This window comes from Onychomys torridus, chromosome 11 (genome assembly GCF_903995425.1).
Source record: "Onychomys torridus chromosome 11, mOncTor1.1, whole genome shotgun sequence".
Lineage (NCBI taxonomy): Eukaryota > Metazoa > Chordata > Mammalia > Rodentia > Cricetidae > Onychomys > Onychomys torridus.
Window position 1 is genome coordinate 13,973,869 of NC_050453.1, and position 24,523 is coordinate 13,998,391.

The 24,523-nt window shown below is 39.8% G+C and overlaps 1 protein-coding gene across 1 annotated transcript in view; it reads right to left on the reverse strand.

Annotated features, from left to right (window-relative positions):
- Nucleotides 1-23,293, reverse strand: part of Dnah14 (dynein axonemal heavy chain 14) — a 211,173-nt gene extending 187,880 nt beyond the window's left edge. The window contains 8 exon segments of the mRNA XM_036202583.1: nucleotides 1,897-2,158; nucleotides 2,727-2,858; nucleotides 7,978-8,116; nucleotides 10,370-10,432; nucleotides 14,808-14,923; nucleotides 17,816-17,968; nucleotides 20,442-20,569; nucleotides 23,131-23,293. Of these exon segments, the coding sequence (XP_036058476.1) occupies nucleotides 1,897-2,158; nucleotides 2,727-2,858; nucleotides 7,978-8,116; nucleotides 10,370-10,432; nucleotides 14,808-14,923; nucleotides 17,816-17,968; nucleotides 20,442-20,569; nucleotides 23,131-23,293 (1,156 nt within the window).
- Nucleotides 23,294-24,523: the final 1,230 nt, after the last annotated feature.

Genomic DNA, 24,523 nt, shown 5'->3' on the forward strand with positions numbered 1-24,523 from the left:
AGAAAATGTGTGGAGCCAACTGATATATCTACAACTCAATTCTGACACCTAAGGCTCAGGGATCATTGTAGATGAGAGGGTAGAAAGATTTTTAAGAGTCAGAGGAACAGGAAGTTTGCTGTGAAATTGTGTCTTCTAGAAATTTGAGAGAAATGGGCTATGCCGATGAAGTCTTATTAGCATGGCTGCCTAAATAAGACATGAATAAAAACACCAAAATACATGTTCACATGGAAGGCAGAAAGCTCTTGGAGCCTCAACCTAGACAAGAACTGAGGGCACTGGGGGATACAGAGTTGGAGAAATGGCCTTCCCTACGTCTTCTCCCATTTGATTATCCAATACCCAGTGGTCAGCCCTAAGATCATATACATACAGGTAATTTCATATGAACTGAGCAGATTGTATTTATGTATTTAGTTACACACACCAACAATTAAAGAATAAGAGGCCAGGAATTTGAGAGAGAGCAAGGTAGTACATGTGAGAGACAGAAGGGAGGAAAGAGAAGGGGGAAATGATATCGTTTTTAAAAGCAAATTATTAAAACCTTCCCAATGGATTCAATACAATACCTATAAAATCCTGGTTGTCATTTTTCCCCTTTCTTTTCAGAAATTGGCAAGTTCATATAGAATGGCCAAAATAATATTGAAAGAGCAAAAATAGCAATGTTGGAAGACTGATAATTTCCTGATACAAAGTAGAGTCATCAAGACAGTATGATACTGACAAACAAATAAGTGAAATGAAATCAAGTTGAGGAATAATCTATATACTTATGGCAGAATAGATTATCAATGGCCAAAAGAATTCAATGAAGAAACAAATATTTTTCTCTTCAACAATAATGCTGGAACAATGAAATGATCATGTGGAAATGATCTTAGACCCTGCCATGACAAATAGATGTAAATCTTCATGGCCTTGGATTACACAATGATTTCTGAGATAGGCCTAAAGCACAATCCAATGGAAAACAAAGTAGATTTCATAAAAAAAGAATGTTCTTCCATCTTCCTCTTTTTCTTCACTTCTTTCCTCTTTCTTCTCCCCTCTTTTTTCTTTTTGTCTTTCTCCTAGGGTCTCACTCCCCTGCAGGCTAGCCTGGAACTCACTCTGCAGCCTCCTAGGGTCTCACTCCCCTGCAGGCTAGCCTGGAACTCACTCTGCAGCCTTGGCTGGCTTTGACTTAGTAACCTCCTGCATCAGTCTTTGGAATGCTGAGAACAAAGGTATGTGTCACTTTGTCCAAATTAAAATGTAAAACTCTTTCTCTAAGGAATACCATGAAGAAAGTGAAACAATGATCCCTGAAATCCAAAATACACAGGTAGAGTTTTTACAACCGCATATAAGAAGGCACATAACCTGATTTAAAAAATGAAAGGTAAATTTGAACAGACATTTCCTTAATGAAAACAAATGGCCAACAAGCACATGAAAAAAATGTTCAACATCATTAGTTATTATAGAAATAGAAATCAATATTGTTAAAATATAGATAGATACAGATCCCATGATGGTCACTACTATCTATCAGGAATTTATTCTGTGTTTATTAGCAACTTGATGACATAGTCATTATTATTATTATTATTTCCTCTTTATGAGGAAATTTCCACTTTATTTCCACATGAAAAAACTAAAGAATTTATTCAAATTTCACTGAGCACTCTACATTTTATACATGAACAGATCTACTCAGAATTTAAAGGGAAAAAACAGAAACTTTTCTTCAATTCATGAGCAATATTACAGTATTATGAATTACAGAAATGAGTGTAAGTTATTTGCTACATGGGAGATTTTCAAAGTCTAACTTTAATTCCTGGATATTATCTCTATAATTAGTAATATATTACAAGAATATAACTCCCCTTTGTTAGTCAAAACATGCCACTCACCTCATGAGACTTTCGTTCATTTTTTCTTTTGAAAATGGCATCCTAGCAGAACCAATGAATAGTTCCAAAAGCTGGCTGACTGCAGAGTTCATGAGCTGACGAATGAGTTCTTGAAACAGGTAATCAATCAGCCTTAAAAACTTCAAATTGGTTTCTAACAAACACCGATACTGGGGCAGCTTAAAATGTGTTGTGTCGATTTCAGATGGTTTTGACTCAAAGTATTCTTTAACATCTTTCTTTTCTGCAACCTACAATTTATAAAGCAGTTGGGAAACATGGCAGTTCCCTATGAATCTCAGAAGCAGGTAGGTTTGCAAGTCAGACAGGAGTGGACGGGCAGGTGAGTGGCTCCACATACTGACACAAAGGGACCTTCAGTAGTGCACAGGGTAAGAATGCCTTGGCAGACACTGTTCACTGTATTATTGGATTCTCTTTATAAAATCCCCAGTGAAGTTTCATTTCATCTAGATGGTTCTCCTGAGCAATGCAGTTTTCTTTATCTCATGAACACTAAGAACTTTGTAACTAGCCAGAGTCCCTTTATATGTTAGATTGGGCTAGATAGGAAGCATCTTAAAATCACATAGAAATATTTATATTTCATACACTCATAGACATACATATACACATGTTTCACTGCATTTTGTCTCATGCCCCCAAAAAGTTCTCAGACATAGTAAATGTAATACCAATTGGTTGGTTAATTAACCACCTTTGACTCTCTACTGCCCATTTCCAATACTTTTTTCAGGAATGCAATTTGGAATGCTCACTCAGTACACAGTAACAGGACAGATAAAACCACAGAATTACCTTTAAGATTGTACTTTTTATCTCTGCAATTGCCTTAGTCTTGATCTCCTCAAGTTTTGCTACTGCCTGGGTGGCTTGCTGTATCTGCTCTTCACAAAACTTGTCCAAAACGTAAGTTTGGGAAGTGTCCAGCTATCAAACGGCAGTAAATGTTTGAAATGTTTGCAGGTGTGAAAATGAAAAATCACTTACAAAGAGCAAGAGATAAGGAATACAATCACCTTTTCATGGCATACTGAAGAGCATAGCTTATAATTTGTTCTTTATATTCTTTTTCTTTACTTACCATGGCTTAACTGTTCTTCAAATTTAAATATTCACAGTTAAATGCAATTAAATCTTTTTGTTTTCATTTTTTGAGTTAGGGTTTTGCTATGTAGGGCTGGACTGAAACTCATAGAGATCTGCCTGCCTCTGCTTCCCAAGTCTAGGGTTGAAAGCCATACCCCACACTATGCCCATCATAACTAAATCTTACAAAAGGAAAAGTACAGTATTATTTTATACCATAACTCAAGTTAATCTGGAATAGAAATCTTTAAAAATTATATTTTCTTAAAATTAAGAAAGTTAAGGTCTTATCTATGAAACGGGATCACACTAACTCCAAAACTTACTTTTGCTTTTTGAATCTCAGTGATCTGTTAACTCAAAAGCATGAGCATGAAATACAGGATAAAGTTGGGTTAGGGTGGTGGCTCATTTGGTAAAGTTCCAGCTGCAAAAGCATGAGGACCTGGGTTCCAAGCCCAGCACACACACACACAGAGCTGGTGCAGTGGTGCACATCTGTACCTCTCATGATGGGGAAGAGCAGATGGGTCAGTCAGTCCTTGGAACTTGCTGGCCAGCCAATTTAGTCAATCACTGAATGCCAAGTTCAGTGAAAGATGTTGTCTCAAAAAGTAAGGGTACAACAGAGGACACCTGACATGCATCTTTGGCTTACACACACACATACATGATCATGTGTTGTAGGATAATTACTGTTATATTATTTACTGGGAAAACCTGTTTCTAGTTGTGGTGTGGCTCAGTCCTAGTACATGCCTTTAATCCAAGAGCTTTCTGCTTGAATATGGTAAACAGGATTAAATACAGTCAACCATAGGTCAGGAGGCAGAGCAAGCAACCAGTTGACAGGAAGTGAACAAGAAAAAGAACCATAGGAGTAAGAGGGAGTCAGGATGGAGAGAGATGCACAGGAAGTAGAAGGCAGGACCACTGAATTTGATGAATCTTGTTTGAGATGGCAGAGGAGAGAGGACAGGTTTATGGAACATTGCAGAGGAGGAAGGTCAGCTGGGTGTTTGCTCTGCCTCTCTGAGCTAGCAGGCTTTGACCCCAGCATATGGCTCCCCAGTCTTTATTGATAAAATCAAATGATTAATATTTTATTAAAAACAACCTTACACACACACGCACACACACACACACACACACACACACACACACACACACACACACTCATGGAGTAAACACAAACATACAAGTTAAAATTAGATAACTCCTATACACTATTGGGAACCCTATAGGGAGACATTTCTAGCAACTGCACACTTAGTTCTTTTTTGGTAATACAGAATGGTATAATCCATTCAAGCATGTGCTGTCAATCATCCTTCTTTCAATATTTTCTTATATTTCCATGGCATGTTAACTCTCTTGCCACAAAACATTTCATCAATAAATATGCATACCTCTTTATCTCTAGATGTTGTGGAATATTAGTTTAAGACATGTTACATTATTTTATGCTGTGAAACATTTGTTTAATGATGTAAAGATATGTTGCATTCTTTGCAGTGGGTAGCAGTTTCAGCTTTGACCTGGAAGTACTACCCCCAGTGAGGCTTTTGGTAACTGTCAGGCCTACCTATGAGCTGCCCCTGAAGTGGGGCTAAGACGGGAGTCCTGAAGATCTGAGATACAAATATGCCAGCTCTCTTGGTTCCTGTTGGTCCTGGATGCTGGACAGTAGGCCAAGTGGAATTCTCCAGAGAACCCAGCTGGACTGCATCTCACCTCTCCTGGATCCTATAACCAACCCCTTTACTAGCTGTAAGTTACCCCCCCCCAAATAAACCTCCTTTTTAGCTACATGAAGCTGCCTTAATAAATCCCCCAACAATTTTTTATGTTGCATATGCTTAATTCTGTGAAGCCATGTTACTTTGCCTGTCTAAAACATCTGATAGGTCTAATAAAGAGCTGACCAGCCAATAGCTAGGCAGGAGAAAGGATAGGCAGGGCTGGCAGGCAGAGAGTAAATAGGAGAAGATATCTAGGCTAGGGAAGGAAGAGAGAGGGAGGGTCAAGGAAAGGAGAAGGAGAGGGGGTGCTAGGGGCTAGCCACCCAAACACACACCAGCCATGGAATAAACAAAAGTAAAAAATCCAGAGGCAAAATGTAGAAGAGAAACAAGTTAACTTAAGTTAGAAAAACTGGCTAGAATTAAGCCAAGCTAAGGCTGGCATTCATAAGTAAGAATAAGCCTTCATGTATTTATTTGGGAGCTGGGTGTCTCCCAAACAGTAAAGTAAACCAACTACTCCTAGATGCTGCAGTTTCACATACAGAAGCCTATGGTCCAGCCTTACTATTTTGGATTGACTCAATTTCTCCTCTTTGTCCCTTGTCTGATTATCAGATTCTAATTTTTCAAATAAAGTGTCTCAAAAATCCTCCCTCATTCCTGGTTTCACTGCTAATATTGTTTATACCTGCATCAATTAATAACATACTAATTAATTTGTTAACCCCATTATCTCTGCACTGCTGATTTTTTTCAAACTAGGAATGTCTCTAAACTAGCACACTCGGAGACTCTCAATCATTGCTCTCTTTAGGAACAGCCCCAAATGTGCTTGGCACCAGAGTCCTGAGACACTAGTTGACATGCGGACTATCTGCTCTGCTCTTGCACTCTCCCCCAATAGACAAGATAGCGTATCTAACTCCTTACCAAGTATCCCTAATGCCTTTCAAAAAACCCAGACTCCACTCTTAAATGTGAAACATAATCTGAAATCTCTGCTTTATTCTGTCCACACAGGAAGAGCATGATCTCTCTCAGCTCTGTCATCTGAAAGTGAAGTTTTGGAAGGTTTTGATGCTCTGAGGAAAATCGGATAGGAAAGCTCCAGGGAGCCCGATAGCCTTTGCCATTGTTACAGTGCTGCTGCCCACTGGTGTCTTAGGCACAGACAAAAAATCCAGACTGCTTAGCCTTCCTAGTCACTGATATCCTTTCCCTTTCCCTTCCTTTCCTTCCTCCCTTCCCTTCCCTTCTCCCCCACCTCCTCCTCCTCTTAAGTAGCTCCGGCTGGCTTTAAACTCCTAGAGATCTGTCTGCTTCGGCCTCCCAAGTGCTCGGATTAAAGGTGTGTACTACTCATTGTTTAAAAGTTTTATAATTCACTTAATCATAAGACAAGCTAAAATAGGCATTTCTTCCTACACAAAAACCTTATCAAGGTGTCTCCTAGTTAAATTGAATTGAACACTTTTGAAATAATATTCAGCCAGGAGTGGTGGCAAAGACTCGTAATCTTAGCATTGGAAAAGCTAAAGGAGAGGATTATAAACAAGAGGCCAGTCTGTCCCCACAGCAAGCTTCAGGCCAACTGATGTACACAGAGAGATACTGTCTTAAAAAAACAAAACAAAACAAAAACAAAAACAAAACAAAACAAAAAAAAAAAAAAAAAAAACCCCACAAAACAGACAGAAATACTAATACTAATATCCTCAATGTAGATATTCAAAATACAGATGGGTGGTGGTGGTGCATGCCTTTAATCCCAGCACTCAGGAGGCAGAACCAGGCAGATCTCCAAGTTCAAGGCCAGCCTGGTCTGCACAGTGAGTCCAAGACAGCCAGAGCTATACAGAGAAACCTTATCTTAAAAAAAAAAAACAAAAACTAACAACTTCCCCAAACAAAGCAAAACAAGCAGACAAAATGTGTGATCTGTAGTGATTAATTCATCTACCTTAATTCTTGTGCTACCTCAAAGAATACTGAACAGTTCATTACTGTATATCATTGATTCTAAACTTACATTGATTTAAGTATTATGTTAGGTGTTGATTTTATTAGTCATGTATATTCAACATAAAAACATTTTTGAGATTATCAAATTCAAAACTTGTCCAAGTTCCTTTACCATTTCTCTTTCTAAATATAAATGACTATTTTACCTTTCAGGATCTCCCTACATACTGAGGCAGTAAAATAAAATTTGCTAACTCTATACAAAGCGTTATATATAATCTGTTTAACTCTATACGAAGCGCTTAAGACTTATAGTTCTATGTGTTTAATTTTTTTCAAAAAAAGCTCTACTATAAACTAAGTAAGTTAGGCCACTAGTAAGCTCATCTTTCCTAAAATAATGAAATGGGAAAGTTCATTCATTTAAGTCAACATTGCTTAATTCCACCTTATGATGAATTCTTGACATGGAAAATACCGTGCACCAGAAATTATTAATTACACATAATTCTGTACTTTGGAGAGACATTTGGCAATAAAGGGTGTGGTGGTCTGAAAGAAAATGGCCCCTAAAGGAAGTGGCACTATTAGGAGGTGTGGCTTTGTTGGATGAAGTGTGTCACTGTGGGGGCGGGCTTTGAGGTCTCTTTTTCTCAAGCTCCCCTCAGTGTGACAGTCAGTCAATTTCCTGTTGCCTGCAAGATGTAGCACCCTCAGCTCCAGCACCACATCCGCTTGTAAGCCTCTGTGCTCCCTTCATATCATAATGGACTGAACCTCTGAAACTATAAGTGAGCCACCCTCAATTAAATGTTTTCTTTAGGGACTGGAGAGATGGCTCAGAGGTTAAGAGCACTGACTGCTCTTCCAGAGGTCCTGAGTTCAATTCCCAGCACCCACATGGTAGCTCACAACCATCTATAATGAGATCTGGCACCCTCTTCTGTATACATTATATATAATAAATAAATGTTTTCTTTATAAGAGTTGCTGTGGTCATGGAGTCTCCTCGCAGCAATAGAGACCCTAACTAAGACAAAGGGCTTCACAGTCACTTCTGTTAAGATATCAGCCAGAATTTGTTAGAAATGTTGACTCCTGCCATTGGCTGCCATGTTCTTTACCGCTATTTTATCCCACCAGTCACCCACCATGATTTATGGATAGATGTAGAAACTGCTGTTGCTTTTATTCTGGGTGGTTTTCCTAGTTTCTGTGTGCCTGTACCTTTGGCAGGGGACACTTCCACCCACCTTTATCAGGCGTATGGTTGAGGGGTTGTCTTCGTTGTTATTTTGGAGATTCAGTGCATCTTCAAAAAGTCCTCTTGCATAAAGCAAACACCTTTGAAATAACTCGTCGGCACAAAACAGGTGGCCATACAAGTATGCTCTGGAAGGTAAACATGCCCACAGATTTAGCTCTCCTTCCAAAGGAATAAAGCCAGAGCTATTATGTCACTGAGTCCAAGGAGTTTTGCTATTTCCAATTTGATTTCCAAGCAGTGGTATGGAAAATGAATTATATGTACCATCAACTCACTATATTTATTCAATTTAAAATTTTTTTCCAAGTATCAAGGACAATGTTCATTGGATAAGGGACAACTTGGAGACTAATTCTGATGAACTACTATCTGTAGCCTAAAGTAGAGAAGGGCTTTTCTCTTTTTCTGACCATTTCTTTCTATGTGTCGTAATCACAAAGGTAAGACAAACCACAGCCAACAATGCTGGAAAGGACAGAATAGGAAGAGGAGGCTAGGCGGAGAGGGAGAAAGGTGGCTGGCTCCTTAAATCCTGGGTCAGACAGAGCAGAGCTTGCTTCTGTGGAGAACGGGCCCTTCTGCCTTCCCTATTCCTCGTGAAGCAACACAAGAGAGGATTTCCAGATGGCAAATAAACACACGAAGAGATAGTCAACATTAGAGGAATGCAAATTCACCACAACATAAAAAAATACAAATGAAAACACGCTGAGATGTTATCACACGTGGGTCAGAATGTCTGCAGCACAAATATCATCAAGGACACTTCGGAAGAAAAGGAATTGACAGCGGGGATGACAAATAGCACAGGCATTCTGGAAACTATTTTGTCAGCTACAAAAACTGAGCACAGCTCGGCCAGTTTGTGCATGCCTATGATCCCAGTGCACAGGAGGCTGAGGCAGGAAGATGGCAAATTCTAGGTCAGCCTGGAATATACAATAAGTCCCTGTGTCAAACCAACCAACCAACAAACAATAAAACCACTCAAACATCCAGAGAATATATGAATCAGAGTTTTGACCTTGGGCATTCACCTCAGAGAAATGGAAACTAAAGCAAACACAAATGCTTACAGCAGCTTCCTATGACAGCCCAAACCTCTAGAAAATACGCAAAAGTATGCATCAATAGAGAAACGTTCAACAAAGTACAGTAGACCTGTTTGAGAACTAACCAAAGAACTACTGATATGTGTGCAATGGAGATGGGTCTCCAGAGCATGCTAAGTGAAATAGCCAATCTTAAATGTTATATGATTCTTTTTACATAGTATTTGGTATTCTTTCTACATAACATACTTTACTGAAGTATGATGGACACGGAAAAGGCAAATCTATCTATCTATCTATCTATCTATCTATCTATCTATCTATCTATAGCTATACATACAACACACACACACACACACACACACACACACACACACATATAATTGCACCCACTGGAGCTACATGCACATCTGTGAACCATCACACAGTCCATGTCATGAGTCTGTGAACTTGCCTCTTGCTTTTTTTAGCTCTTATTATTGTTTCTGATAAGAATGATCCTTCAAAGCCAAAATCACAGAACTAGAGCATGTGTCAGTAGTTACCACAGAGTAAGGAGAGGCAGTGGGCAAGGAAGAGACGACAGCCATAAAGGCAAATGTAATAGACCCTCTGGTCTATTAGAATAGACAAAAATATTCTACATATTGATTAATGTTAGCATTTTGGCAGTCATTATGTTCCATAATATTGTGAGCTATGGAGTCTGGGGGCAGGGTGGTAGGTAAAGGTCACAGAGGATTTCTCTGTATTATTTCTTACAAATGCATTTCAATTCACAATTATAGCAAAATATAATCTTTCCTAAAGATAACAAAAACACTTGGCTGCTTGAAATCACACAAAATAGGGCCAACTGCTATCTGTGACTACTTCATTCCTATTTAGGGAAGAAAAACAAAGAAAAGATGAAGGGACCAGAGGAACTCACAGCACAGGGGTCACAGTGGTCTGGTCACAGAGTAGCATCCTGCAATGTACCGGAAGGGTTTCACTATCTTCCACAGAACACAGATGGTTAAACTGCAGATCTGGGGAGATAGCTCAGTGGCAGAACACCTGCCTAGCATGCACTGGACTCAACGTTCTGCCTATAGTGCTGAGAGAGAGAGAGAGAGAGAGAGAGAGAGAGAGAGAGAGAGAGAGAGAGAGAGAGGGAGAAAGAGAGAAATAGAGAGGGAGAAGAGAAGTAGACGCTAAATGCATTTAAAACATCAGCATAATGTGACTTCCCAATCTGAATTAAAATTCAAATGTATCTATTTCATACTACATTTTGAACCCATTTTGCTTTTGGAATCTGTATGATAGCATATTAAGGTTTACCTGCTCTTCTCTGTCTTACTTCTTTTAACATTCAGTTTCCAGGTAACAAAGGCTTTATTCATCCTGAAAAAAAAAAAAATACTTCTTATATTCTATATATACAACTCATATAGTTAGTTATATGGAACGTGTTTATTTAGAGCTAAGTAATGTTAGAAAATTCCTTAGACTATGTTTTGTCTTGCACTATCGAAGTGCTAAGCCATACACATTTTCTACAAAACCATCAACAAAATATAAAGCAAACAGCAAATGTAAGTGAAAGCCATTAGATTGTTTATAGATGCAGAATTCATTTGGCTGCAACATCCCAATAAATATTAAAACTATGAAAGATATTTTTATACATTAATTAGCTTGCAATATGTAACAGAAATGGAAAACAATGGAGAGGGGGGATCCAATCAGGGAAGGGAGAGGTCAGTATAGAAGGAAGAGGGAGGAGGGAGAAACCCCACTAGTTGTTGGACAAGCCTCAATGAATCCTGTTATTTTACATTTACCTAAAATCATAACACTACATCTATGTGTACACACACACACACACACACACACACACACACACACACGCACACACTAAAGGAAGTTGTGTCACCATGGCTCCAATGTTACCCACAAGAACCATAGATTACCAAAATCCCTCAAAACAACAACCACAAGCAATCTCCTTTAGAATGGTCAGGGCAGACTGATTCCCAAATCAATATGGACTATGGCTGCTGCCCTTGATTGCCTCTCTGAGGTGAAGGCTGCTGAAGGCACTACACACTTAGGACACAGGACTCTGATTATTCTAGCTGGATCTAACCTGAAAGTCTTCTTCCTACAGTCTAGTGTCCATAGTACCAGAAAATACTAGGAAAGCTGCCAAAGGAGAAAATCGACTAACAGTCCTACCCAACTGTGACACCTCTGAACCACAACAATGGCCAGCATGCAAGGTATCTGTAGAAGTGGCCCTCATATGTTGGTGGTAACCAACAGCTCTGTCAATGGACTTAGAGTCCATGAAACAGGAAGGAAACCATGCCTGGTGCTAGAATCTAGCCAGCTTCCAGAGGCTAGTGAGGTCTACGGAGCTTAGAAGGGACTCCACTACTGTCCCTTTGCTAGACCAGCATTAATTCCTAGCTGCATTTCAAATCTTTTCCATAGATAAGTGAATCTCTCATCCCTTATCAAAAAAGCTTCTTTGCAGCAAATGGAAACCATCACAGAAAACTACAACTGGACACAATACCGAGATCAACAGATCATGGGGAACCTTTCTCAAGTGGATACATTTGCATTACACATCTGTAACCATGGCTCAGGGAACATCATGAAAGAGGAGACAGATTATAAAAGCCAGAATACTAGAATTCTGCTGTGAAACAGTTTCCATTGGAAATGGCTGCATAATCAAGATTTGAACAATGGCAATACTGATAAACACAGTGATCCAGAACAATTCTCACAGGGTCACACTCCTGGACAAGGAACTATGGGGCACCTGATGACTGCTGAGAGATGGAGAATTGGCCTCTCAAGGATGAGCCCCCTAACTGGTTCTCTGATACTAAGTGGCTACCTTTGAACCACATATACACAAGCAGCAAAAGTGCACTTGCACAATATAATGTACCAATAATAACCAGGAAAGAAGAGACTCAATTTGAGAAGGCGGATGTGGAAGGAGTTGTAGGGAGGAGACTTGGAAGGTGATGCAGAAGAAAAGGGAAAGGGATATAACTGTGTTGTTATGTCCTTTACTCTTTGTAAACAAACAAATAAATAAATAAAAAATCCTGCCACCCAGCTCCCAAATAAATCACACACGGAGGTTTATTATTACTTATGAATGCCTGGCCTTAGCTTGGCTTATTTCTTGCCAGCTTTGCTTCACTTAAATTATTCCATCTATCTTTTGCCTCCAGGCTTTTCCTTTTCTATTCCTGTATACCTTTCTCTCTGCCTGCCAGCCCCGCTCATCCTGTCTCCTGCCTTGTCATTGGCCGTTCAGTTCTTTACTAGACCATCAGGTGTTTTAGACAGGCACAGTAACACAGCTTCACAGAGTTAAACCAATGCAACATAAACAAAAGTAACACACCTTACAATAATATTCTACTACATAATTATATTCTAACTAAAATATATAAAATAAAATAAATATAAAAGTCAAAATTAAATCTTCAATAAAACTGATAAAAAAAACTTTGTGTAGTGCTAACTCAAATTGGAAAACAGTTATGAAAAACAGATGCATGTGTAACTTAAAAATCTAAAAAAAAAAAAAAACTATACAAGGAATACCTGGGAAGACTACCTGGTGATTATTCATCATCCATAGTTCTCATATGTGAAACAGATCTGATACCTGGGTGCACGTTTCCTCAACTTCTCCATTTTATGTCCCTGTGGGAGCAGCTCAGTGCCACATGGCCAGCCCTCCCTTAAATCAGCCCTGTTGTCTGAGCCTTCTGTCTGAAATCACCCCCTTTTCCTCAGTCATTACTCACCCCACTCACAGGTAACTTCTATGGAGCAGACACATGTATATCTTTTTGTGGTTCTGCTTCTGTGTTCATACCAATTAGAGAGTAGGTAGCAAAGGTTGCTTAGTAAGCAAGCAACATCTCTTGACAAAGTCTTGTTCACTTGTCTAAAAGCCCCCCAGGCCCTTAGGAAAGCCATTTATCACATAACATTTAACAGTTTGAAGTATTATTCAACTCGGGTTGGGACAGAGCTCTGTGTAAGACCATATGCCTAGCGTGTGTGAGGTGCTAGGTTTGGTGCATATATTTAAATATGTTTAATTTATGCATTTAACATATTACATACTTATATGTTTATGTAAAAATGTATAATTTATATATTTTCTTTGTCTTTGACAAAAATAGCAGGCAACAAGGAAAAGCAGATATTAAAGAAAAAAAAGAAAATTGTATAAACTGGACATCACACAAAATTAGAAGAGCATCTGTGTCCTTCACCACTGGCTCCTACAATACTTTTCCACTCTTCTGCAGGATTCCATGGACTCTGCTCAATGTTTGGCTGTGAGTCTGTATCTGTCTCCATCAGTTGCTGGAAGAAGCCTCTCTGGTGGCAATTGGGTTAGGCACCAATCTGGTCACAGGAGATGGCCGGTTCAGGCTATGTATCCACTATTGCTAGGATTCTTAGCTGGGGTCATTCTTGTAGATTCCTGGGAGATTCCCTTGTGCCAGGTTTTTACCTGACCCCAAAATGTTGCCCCTTTCCAAAAGTCTCTTTCAGGACTCTCCCCTCCATTTTCCTCCCTCCCAACCCGATCACGCATGTTCCCATCCCTACCTGCCTTCAGTTCACTCATGGAATCTCTTCTATTTCCCTTCCCAGGGAGATGTGGGCATCCCCTCATGAACCCTCCTTGTTACCTAGTCTCTCTGGGTCTGTGGATTGTAGCATAGTTACAGGAGCCAAAGGGGTCAAGAACTCCACAAGAAAACCCACAGAATCAACCAACCTGGGCTCATAGGGGCTCACAGAGACTGAACAGACAACCAGGAAGCCTACATGGGACTGACCCAGACACTCTGCATATATGTGACAGTTGTGTAGCTTGGCCCTCTTGTGGGACTCCTAACAGTGGGAGCAGGGACTGTCTCAGATTCTTTTACTGCCTTGTGGGACCCTACTCATACTGGGTTGCCTTGCCCAGCCTTAATACAGGGGAGGTGCTTAGTCTTCCTTGACATGCAATGCTTTGTTGCTATCCATGGGAGGAGGAGTAGATGCTGGGGGGAGAGGGAGGGACTAGGCAGAGAGGAAGGAGGGGAAAGTCCTCCTGGGATGTAAAATAAATGAATCTATTTAAAATAATAATTAAACACGAAACAGTGTAAATCCTATTTCAATGAGATGAATGTTATCTTACAGCTAGGTAAAAATTTCAAGAAAGCATTGGATTCAGTAGTTGGCCCCAGGGCCTTTAGTCTTCTCTATTTTCCTTCATAATGTTTTCTGTCCCCTGGCATCCTACATGTTCACATGTTTGTTTATTGTTTCTCACACACTTTAAATCAGAATTTTAAAGAGCAGGCTAATTGATTTGTTTAATACAGTTACCCAGCATCTAGAATAATTCTTGGCCCTTCTTGGATGCTCAATAGGTATTCGTTGATATGAAAGGCATGAGGAAAAAGTAAATCAATAGAGAATATTCAATTGTGTTTGACAATAAAGCATCAGTTTTTACAACATTTATCCAGAAAAGACTAAAATTTAAAAACAATTGTCCTTAAATGGTTCAAGTTCCTTAGTCTAAAACACACTGTAGAATAGCTAGAATAGCCCACCCTCTTCAGCACCCCGGGAGCAGCATCGCTCTAGTGGAATCAGATGCCACGGGGCAACAGCTCTTACAACACAATCAAACTATCAAGTGTTATTTCCTTTACGTCCATCTCACCGGAAGTTGTAAAATATCTTAAACTGCAGCAGTAAATAGAAGCGATGTCTCTCCGAAAGCCAGTCCAGAGTAGGTATAAGCTCCACGTCTTCCATGTTGGGGCCTGTTTTAGTGATCTATAATTACAAAGCACAAACTGTGACTTTACTTCTATTTTCAAGATGCCCAGAAGCCTGTCTTCACCTTTCCCCCTCCATCCCTCCCCCGCCTCTTCTGCCCCGAATCCGATTCCCCTCTGCACACTGCTGCACGCTTGGCATTTTCTCCTTCCTGCCTGCTCTCTTGTGCTCTGCAGAATGAATAGGAAAAACTTCCTCTCTAACCAGAGATGTTTTTACAAATAACTTGACAGCTTTTCTGTCCCACACTTTCCATATTTTGTATAAATTGTTATGATATGGCTGAGGATAGGACTCATCTCTAGGATGCCTGCCTTGCACACAGGAAGTCCTGGGTTGGGGGTCCTGCAGGAGCATACTGTTGAGTTGATTTTAGTTGGATTGTTGGGAGAGCAGAAAAAAAACCAGATGGTTATTAAACAAATGATCAAAATAGATTAATTATAGCTTGTGGTACCACATGCTAGGTATATAATGGAAGGATTTCTATGTCTGGTCCTGAAGTTTCTGACAAACACACCAATAAAAGTATTCTTCACTGAGCTGGGATGATCACTCCACCAGTAAAGTGCCTGCCACAGGAGCATGAGGACCTGGGTTCAACCCCAGAGCCCGCATAAAAAAGCTGCATGTGGTGGTATGCACTTGCTACCCCAGCACTGGGGAGCTGGAGAAAGGTGATCTCCCTGGGGCTTGCTGGCCAGTCAGCCCATTCACTTGGTGAGCTCCAGGCCAGTGGGAGACCCTGTCTCCCCTACCACAAAAGACACACACATACACACACAGACACACAGACACACACACACACACTCAAAATAAATATATTTATCATTCCTATTACACCAACAAACGCTTGTTTTCTAGTTTTCACTTTAAAAATTACATAAAATATCAATAAAGCATTTAAGAGGTGAAAAACTCCTTCCAACTGAATCCTTAAACTTAAATCTGTATCAAAAAGAAGAAAAATTTTATTATTTCTTCTTCCAAGCTGTTTCTTTTTTAAAAAGTATATTTTATTTTATTTTTAATGTGCATTTGTATTTTTGCCATGGGTGTCAGGGTCTCCTGAAACTAGAGTTACAGACAGGTGTGAGCTGCCATGTGGGTACTGGGAATTGAACTTGGGTCCTCTAGAAGAGTAGTCAGTGCTCTTAACCCCTGAGCCATCTCTCCAGCCGCCCAAGCTGTTTCTTAAATATTAACATCTTAAATTGACTGGTTTCTCTAAGGCACAAAGAGATAAATCATATTGTTTCATATGTGCCTAAAATTAGACATATGACATACAACTGTATGTGTATACATACATATAAACATGGATTTCATGTCACTTGGGCTGACAATGCTCCCTCCAGGAAACATAGACCATCTAAAAAACCCAGCACTAGGCAGGAGAAACCACCTTTCCAATTTTGGTCAGGGGAGTCCAAGAGACTCAAAACAATATAGGCTACCATGGTTGTCCTTGGAGTCCTCCTAAAGGTTGGTGATATGTCCCTATTGCTGAAGACACGGGACTCAGAAGATTCAAGCTGCGTCTGGCCTTCAGGTCTCTTCCCTGAGGACTAGCTCCCACAGTGCCAGAAGGGGCTATGCAAGCTGTTCAAGGAGACAATCAAGAGTCTTCCTCAGCTGTGGTGCCTGTGAACCACAACAATGACCAGCATGGCATGGTATCCCTAAAGATGAAGCAGTGGCATTCATATCATGGTGATAACCAACAGCTCTCTAATGAGACTGAAGGCCTACTCAACAGGAGAGAAAGTACACCTGGTCCTGGCAACCCAGCCAAATATCTGGGGCTAGTGAGGGGTGGATCTTAGAAGAGAAGCTACTGTGGGGGCTTGATTGGCTCGGCACAACCCCCAACTGCATTCTAATGCTTGTCCTTACGTCCCCAGGCAGGTGCCGCTCTCACCACACATCAAGGAAGCTTCTCTTTGCCACAGACAGAGACCAGTACAAAAAACCACAGCCGGTCAAAATGCAGAGACCAACTGATCGTGGGGTGTCCCACGTCGATGGATACATCAACAGCAGGACTCCTGCACCTAACCTAAGGCTCAGGGACATCGTGGAAGAGGGGCTGGAAAGACTGGGAGAGTGAGAAGACCGGGAATCTGCTGAGAGAGTGTGGGTACTAGAGACGACAGGGAAGCTGCAGCCATGATACTGCAAAAATAGGCTGCCTCAGCAAGGACACCACCAACGTGGAACGGGGGAATATTCATCAGGCCCGACCTAACAACCGCTGAGTGAGGGAGAGTTAAATGATAATAAAGAAAAAAAGGTCTTGCAGGCAAATGGAACTAGAAAAAAAATCATCCTGAGTGAGGTAACCCAAACCCAGAAGGACAAACATAATATGTACTCACTCATAGGTGGATTCTAGATCTAAAGCAAAGAACAATTACTGGGCAAGCCTCAATGAAATATTTCACTATTAAGATAAGAATTTATACTGTATCAAGCTAATAAAAGAAAGAAAGAAAGAAAGAAAGAAAGAAAGAAAAGAAAAGAAAAGAAAAGAAAAGAAAAGAAAAGAAAAGAAAAAAAGGTCATGGATTGGAGAGGGAAGTAAGGGAAAACATGGGGAAGTTGAAGGGATGGAACATGGGAAGGGTTGGAGGGGGGAAAGGGGGAAATGATATAATTATAAATAAGTAAAACAATTGCTACATTAAAAATAAGTCCTAAATTGGCTACTTTTATTTTCCTCTCTTCTTATTTTTTTGGTAGGGTCTCATTATGTGAACACTTCAGGTTGCAATCTTCCTGCCTCTGTCTCCCCAGTATTGGGATTGCAAGTGTGTGTAGTACATTGGCCCAAATTGGTAATATTTTCTGAGGTAATTCATAAAGCTGAACATATATATTTTACGTTACCTTTGAGACAAATGAAGCAGTAATCATCCAAAATACTTTGCAGTTTTTAGCTTTGTAGGCGGAGACTGCTTGAAGATCATACTCATTGAAGATGCCTTTGGTGTTCTCCAGAGGAAGGCAGTATATGAATTCACCATCATCTTTCAAAGGTTCCTCAGAAGAAGAAGAAACTTTGACTAAAGTAATTAATTAAATGACTAAACAGACCCAGTGGAAACAATGTTAAGATAGTCAAAATAGGATAGTATCAGTGAGAAAAATTAACCTCAAACCATGCCTAATTCAAGTTCAATAAGACCAATCTTATGAAAGGGTTAAGATATTTCATTTTCATCCTTAAACATAATACAGTGATAAGGTGTTTGGAAATATTTATCCATGTACTTCCTATGAACTCTATGATAGACCATTAACAAGTGTGCCATATTCCATTCTGGATACCAAGCTTATTACCATTTGCACCGATTGTGATGGGGATCTGTATTCTAATAGCTGTAGGCAGCATTGTAAGTAGGTAATACACAATAAGCAGTGAGTCCTTTACATATATTATCTGGATGATGATGCCTCTGACATCTTTAAAGAGACCAGGAATTAAGCACATGTAGAAATTAATATTTTTGTGGATCCTCTAACTTGAGAAAGGTCATAGACTCATGAAGTAACAAAGTAGGAACTGGAATCCAAGTGTGACTTTAAATTCACACCCAAAGCTTCTAAAGTAAGTGCTAAAGTTCCTGTCTCATTTACTTGGAAGTATTGAGAAATTGGCTGGCGTCCACCGAGAAAATATAAAGTGTAAATCCTTAAGCTATTTTCTTTTAGCTTTGAAATGTGCACTTTTATCAATAATTTTTTAAATCATATGAAAATTGAATTTAATAATTTCAGAGTCATTTTATTAAAAGTGTAGTTTAGTAATATAATTTGGTGATACTTTCAAAAACTACCGAATCAAGTGTACCCAAACTATTTCCAGTTACTGTGGTTTTAAACTTTGGATTCAGTTTTACAGTTTTTATACTTTTTCTTTCTTGAAGAGTGTTTCCATTGTGGTAGCTATTTGCTCTCTTATTTTGGCTCCGATTATAACTTGTACTAAGAAACCTTCAAAAATAAACTTAAGTCCTGAAAATCAGTGGCTCATGCCTTTAATCCCACACTCGGGAGGCAGAGGCAGGCAGATCTCTGTGAGTTTGAGGCCAGCCTGGTCTACAGAGCGAGATCACAGGAACCAAAACTACACAGAGAAACCCTGTCTTGAAAAACAACAACAACAAAAAAAAAAAGAAAGAAAGAAAGAAAGAAAAAAAGAGGAAATGAGATAGCCTAGTGACTAGTAGAGTGATGAGCTTTATTGTAGCTGTTTGGCCAGTTATGCCATTTTTGTTCTAATTCTGTTTTCTAAGGTTATTAGAAACTTGGTGTAGATAGAGTGATCAAGTCTTTTTGCATACAAATTAAGTATAATTGACTCAAAGTACCTATGCTAGGTTTTGTTTTGAACTTTCAAACACTATGTCTACAATCTACCTGGTACTACAGCACATTCTTTTCCCATTTAATCTTCACAGCCCTCTGGAGTAATTCCCATTATCTCAATTTCAGAGTCAAAGAAACTATAAAGCTCAGAGAGGGTAGAAACTTGCTCAAGACAAAAATAGATTGCTCAAGACAGATTCAAAACTACAAGCTGGGCAGTGGTGGTGCACGCCTTTAATCCCACACTTGGGAGGCAGAGGCAGATGAATCTTTGTGAGTTTGAGGCCAGCCTGGTCTACAGAGTGAGTTCCAGGATAGGCTCCAAAAGCTACATAGAGAAACCTGTCTCAAAAACCAAAAACCAAAACAAACAAAACTACATGATTCTAATTTATGAATGAACTTCTAGTCACCTTATGCTGACTATGAACAATGATCAAAAGACCTTTTGTCCTTAGAGTAACCATCTAGATTGGCAAACTATGCCTGGGCCAGGTATCTGTTTTTATCAATAAAGTTTTATTGACATACTGTCGTATCCATTTGTTGTGTACTGTATACCAACAGTCTTGTGCACAGTGACAGAATGAGTGCTTCCTTGCAACAGAGCTTACATGACCTACAAAGACTGAAATACTTGTTATATGGCCCTTTAAAGAAAAAACCTAGGCCAGGGTTTGGAGCAGTGGTTCTTAATCATGTAGCTGTTTGCCAAGAGAACAGACAACCAGCCTCACTTTCACAGTTTCTTACTCAGTTGGCCTGGTGTGCAGATGAGAAGTGAATTTCTGCTGAGTTTCTTACATAAGTTCCTTTCATTGCTTTCTTAAAATCACAAAGTGACATACACAGACACCCAAAAGTAGATCCCAATTGAAGGCAGATGGGGCACTTTCCTGTGAATCCAGTGGGTAAGAGGAAGAGCTGGGGAGACAGACAAGACATGCACTACAGACAAAACTGTCATGCTTTATCTTTATTCTCCAAGTAGGTGAACTAAATTATGTTGAGATTCTTTTATATCTGCCAACAATTATTGTAATGTGTTATCAGTGAGCTTTGATGTGATATCTACGGTGGATTAATAAAAGATAGTTTCAAATTGTAATTTTTAATAGGTGAATTGCATAAGGTAGAATCGCACCTTTAGACTGCGCTTCGGAGGGACAACCTTAGGAAGATATTTCAAATTACGTGGAAGTACTGGAGTTTTCCATTCAAGCTTTTCTCTTAGCCTAATAATATGTTTTATGGCATCATGCTCTTCTGGTTCTGGTGGGAAAAGTTTTTTAAAGTTCAATACAAGTGTAAGTATAGGCATCATTTAGTAATAATATACACTATTACACATTTTTCTATAAGTAGAAAAAATAAATGGTAGAAGTTAACAGATACTGTGCAATTAAAGAAGAAAGAACAGCTTTACCAGACACTCCAAAGGAAACCCTTATTTGTCTACTTAAGAAAGATAGCACAATTTGCATAGACATGTGCACATGTGCCTGCTTGCACACATGCACACATCCACATAAGCATGTACATACATATACCACAAACACACAACAAGGTAGGTGGAAATAATTATATACGAACATGAAACTCTTGCTAGTGGCCTATCCACTAGACCTTTAGGGATGACGTATACAGTGTCCAAACTTACTTATCTCTTACTTTGCTTGAAATGTATTCCAAAACTGAAATGGATTTGTGGATAAGAAAATATTAAGTAAACTATGAGCATCTGTCAAGAGAGAAAGACAGACAGACAGATGTCATAAAGGGTTTAATTACATGATCACAGATCAAAAGCCACAGGAAATACTAGATCAGGGCCAACCAAAGCCTTTCTTGATTGAGGCCTAAGAGGACCAGAAGCTGTAGGATCTGAGAAAGCAGTGTGGGTTGGAGGCATTCTTCCTAAGGACAGTCATTCTCCAAACTCTTGCAAGCCCTATTTCCTGATCTCTTTTTGTTGACAGATAATGATTTCCTGCTTCTTGACACAATCCATGTGTTTTACTTTTGTTTCTATTCCCCATGTTATGAAGACTACCCCTTAAACTTCATTTTATGCTATTTTTCAGTTTTAAAATTAAGTTACACATTTGTACGGGCACAATGTGATAATTCAAGACATATATGTGACAGAGATGGCATTACCATAATGATCAGACCAGCCATTACCAGTTACCTCTCCTTAAACACTTCCCTGTGTTAGGAATTGTCAAACTCCTCCGCAGAGCTTCAGAAAATGTCGGGTTTTGTGACTCACGCTCTCCTCTTCTCCCTCTGTGCTGTCCTTCTCCACGGCTGTAGAAACTTACACATCCTTCACCAGTGGACCAGTCTCCTCCTCTCCACATCCTTACTAGTTCTTGTAATTTTTTTCACTGTTCTGATTGGTGTGCAATGGTCTCTTGTTGTGTTTCTTACTTAAATTTCCCCAATGATTAGTGGTGTATAACAATCTCCACACACTTGTTTGCACTTCATACCCTTTGCTGTGACTATTCAGATAGCTGCCCATTTGCTCACTGGCAGATGGCTCCTGAGGGCTTTTTTGTTCCTTGTATATTCTAGAAATTGGCCTCATGTCCAGTGAACAGTTTGAAAATGTTTTCTCCCATTCTGTGAGCTCTTTCTTCTCTCTAGTGACTATTTACTCTGCTGTGCAGAAGTTCCTTATTAAACAACAGAACAAATCACAGGGGCTTCCTTCAAAAAAGCACACAAGGCATGCCAGCAATGCCAGCAATCCTAAAACGGAATTCTGTATTTCAGGCCTACCAGAAGTCATGCATGGCGTCTGAATAAAACAATTTCCTGGCTAACAATCAAGTGGAACTTGTGCTATTTTATAAAACAGCACCAGAATGAAGATAAAAACTCTTCACTGTTTCCCCAAAGCCAGCAAAAGAGACTAGAATAAATATGCTAGCAAGATAGACCCTGACACAATGCCCTACCCCACAGGAGAAGACAGTCAATCATTCCACTGATTAGCAGAAGTCGCAGGACCCCAGCACTCAAGGGAGGCTGAATCTGCACAGATGCAGGGGTTTCTGCTGAGATATTGAGAAATCTGGATGGTCATGTGTGAATAAGGGGTTCTGATGATAAATCCCTCTCTGGGTCATGGTGTTCCAATAAGAAACAGCGAAGTTTCCTTTACAAAATTTATGTTATTAAAATAGCAATTTCAAATATAAAGAAAGTGTCAAAATGTTCATGGGAAAATGTGTTTAACTATTTGGGCATTTATTCATATCAGATAAAGATATAAATCTCAAATCTACCAGGTAGTGCAGACGTGTAATTCCAAAGTTTGAGGCAGGGGGAGCTCAATTTCAAGGCCAGTTTAAACTACATAATGAGTGTCTGTTTAAGAAAACCAGAGGCTGACAATCAAGCTAGGTGGTGGAACGCTTGCCTAGCATGTGCAAGACCCTGTGATAACCCCTCCAACACACACACACACACACACACACACGCACACACGCACGCATGCACGCACGCACGCACGCACACACATACACATACACGTTTTACTAGAAGCATAAAACAAAGCTATACTTTCTCTTGCATGGAGTTCTAAAACTATAACCAGAGTATCTTCAGTAAGGACATAATCACTGAATACCTTGTCAATTTTAATGCTATTGCAAGTTTCAAAAATAACTGAAGAATGAGTAATTCTTTAAGGTACCAAGCATGCCAGACTCAGCCAGAATTTTTCTTGTCCATAAAGTCAGTGCCCATAACGAGCATGAAAACCATGGGAAGCTTGCAAGCATGAATTGCTTCCTATAGTTTGGTGCAGGACTGCAACATACCTGCCCTGTCATATAATTTAAACCAGACTTTCTTCGCTTTCGTATGAGTAAAACTTTTTTCCTGTTTTTCTTTTGATTTCCTTTTCTCGGGGACAATTGATTTTGAGGCCAATACACATTGCTGACTGAATTTTTCTTCAAGGTAACCTGCGAGGAAAAACATTATGAACTGAGTATCTACTATGAGCTCTAATAATACCGTAGTAATCCCACATACCAAGCAATACACTCTGTTATCATATGAGACACTAGGAGCACTTGCTGAGCCGAGGCGCCTGGGTTCACGGGAACACGCGCTACTCTTCTAGCTGTTTTCCTTTGCAAGTGGCACGTCTGCCTTCCCTTCCCTGCCTTTGAAAAGAGGAGGCAAAGTGTGGGAGGGATATAAATAGCCCCTGCCCTTGCCTAGAGGGTGTTCTTAATAACTAGGCTGCCGTGTAGGCCAGGGAGGTGTGGGAGCCTCTTGGAATAGAGGCTAATGGCAGTGACAACCTTTCCTATGACCTCATTCTTCTCATCTCCCACACTCCACCCCTGGTTACAGTAAGACCCACAGACCCTTGTAAGGATTACATTGGACCCACAGACCCTTGTAAGGATTACATTGGACCCACAGACCCTTGTAAGGATTACATTGGATCCACAGACCCTTGTAAGGATTACATTGGATCCACAGACCCTTGTAAGGATTACATTGGACCCACAGACCCTTGTAAGGATTACATTGGATCCACAGACCCTTGTAAGGATTACATTGGATCCACAGACCCTTGTAAGGATTACATTGGATCCACAGACCCTTGTAAGGATTACATTGGATCCACAGACCCTTGTAAGGATTACATTGGATCCACAGACCCTTGTAAGGATTACATTGGATCCACAGACCCTTGTAAGGATTACATTAGATCCACAGACCCTTGTAAGGATTACATTGGATCCACAGACCCTTGTAAGGATTACATTGGATCCACAGACCCTTGTAAGGATTACATTAGATCCACAGACCCTTGTAAGGGTTACACTAGTCAATACCATTACAGTCCTTGCTAAGGTGAATGCTGGCTGCTCTGCTTGATCATTTTATCAAGATAGCACATCTCTAGAGTATGAGTGAACACTCACAGGAAAGCAATCTTTTGATTAACTTTAACTTGGGACTGATACAGAAAATATTTAATTATGAATGCCAAAGAGTAAGAAGGGTATTGCTCATATTTCTAGGGCTTCCATATGGTCACATATGGAAGACTGAGAGAAATTAGTGGCAAGAGGACTCTTTAGAAGCAATTTTATTTGTTCTTTTACATTTAACAAATACCTCTGCAGCAAAGGCACTGAGCTACAAACTAGTCAGTGACAAAATACCCTAACCACAAACAAAACAAGTGAG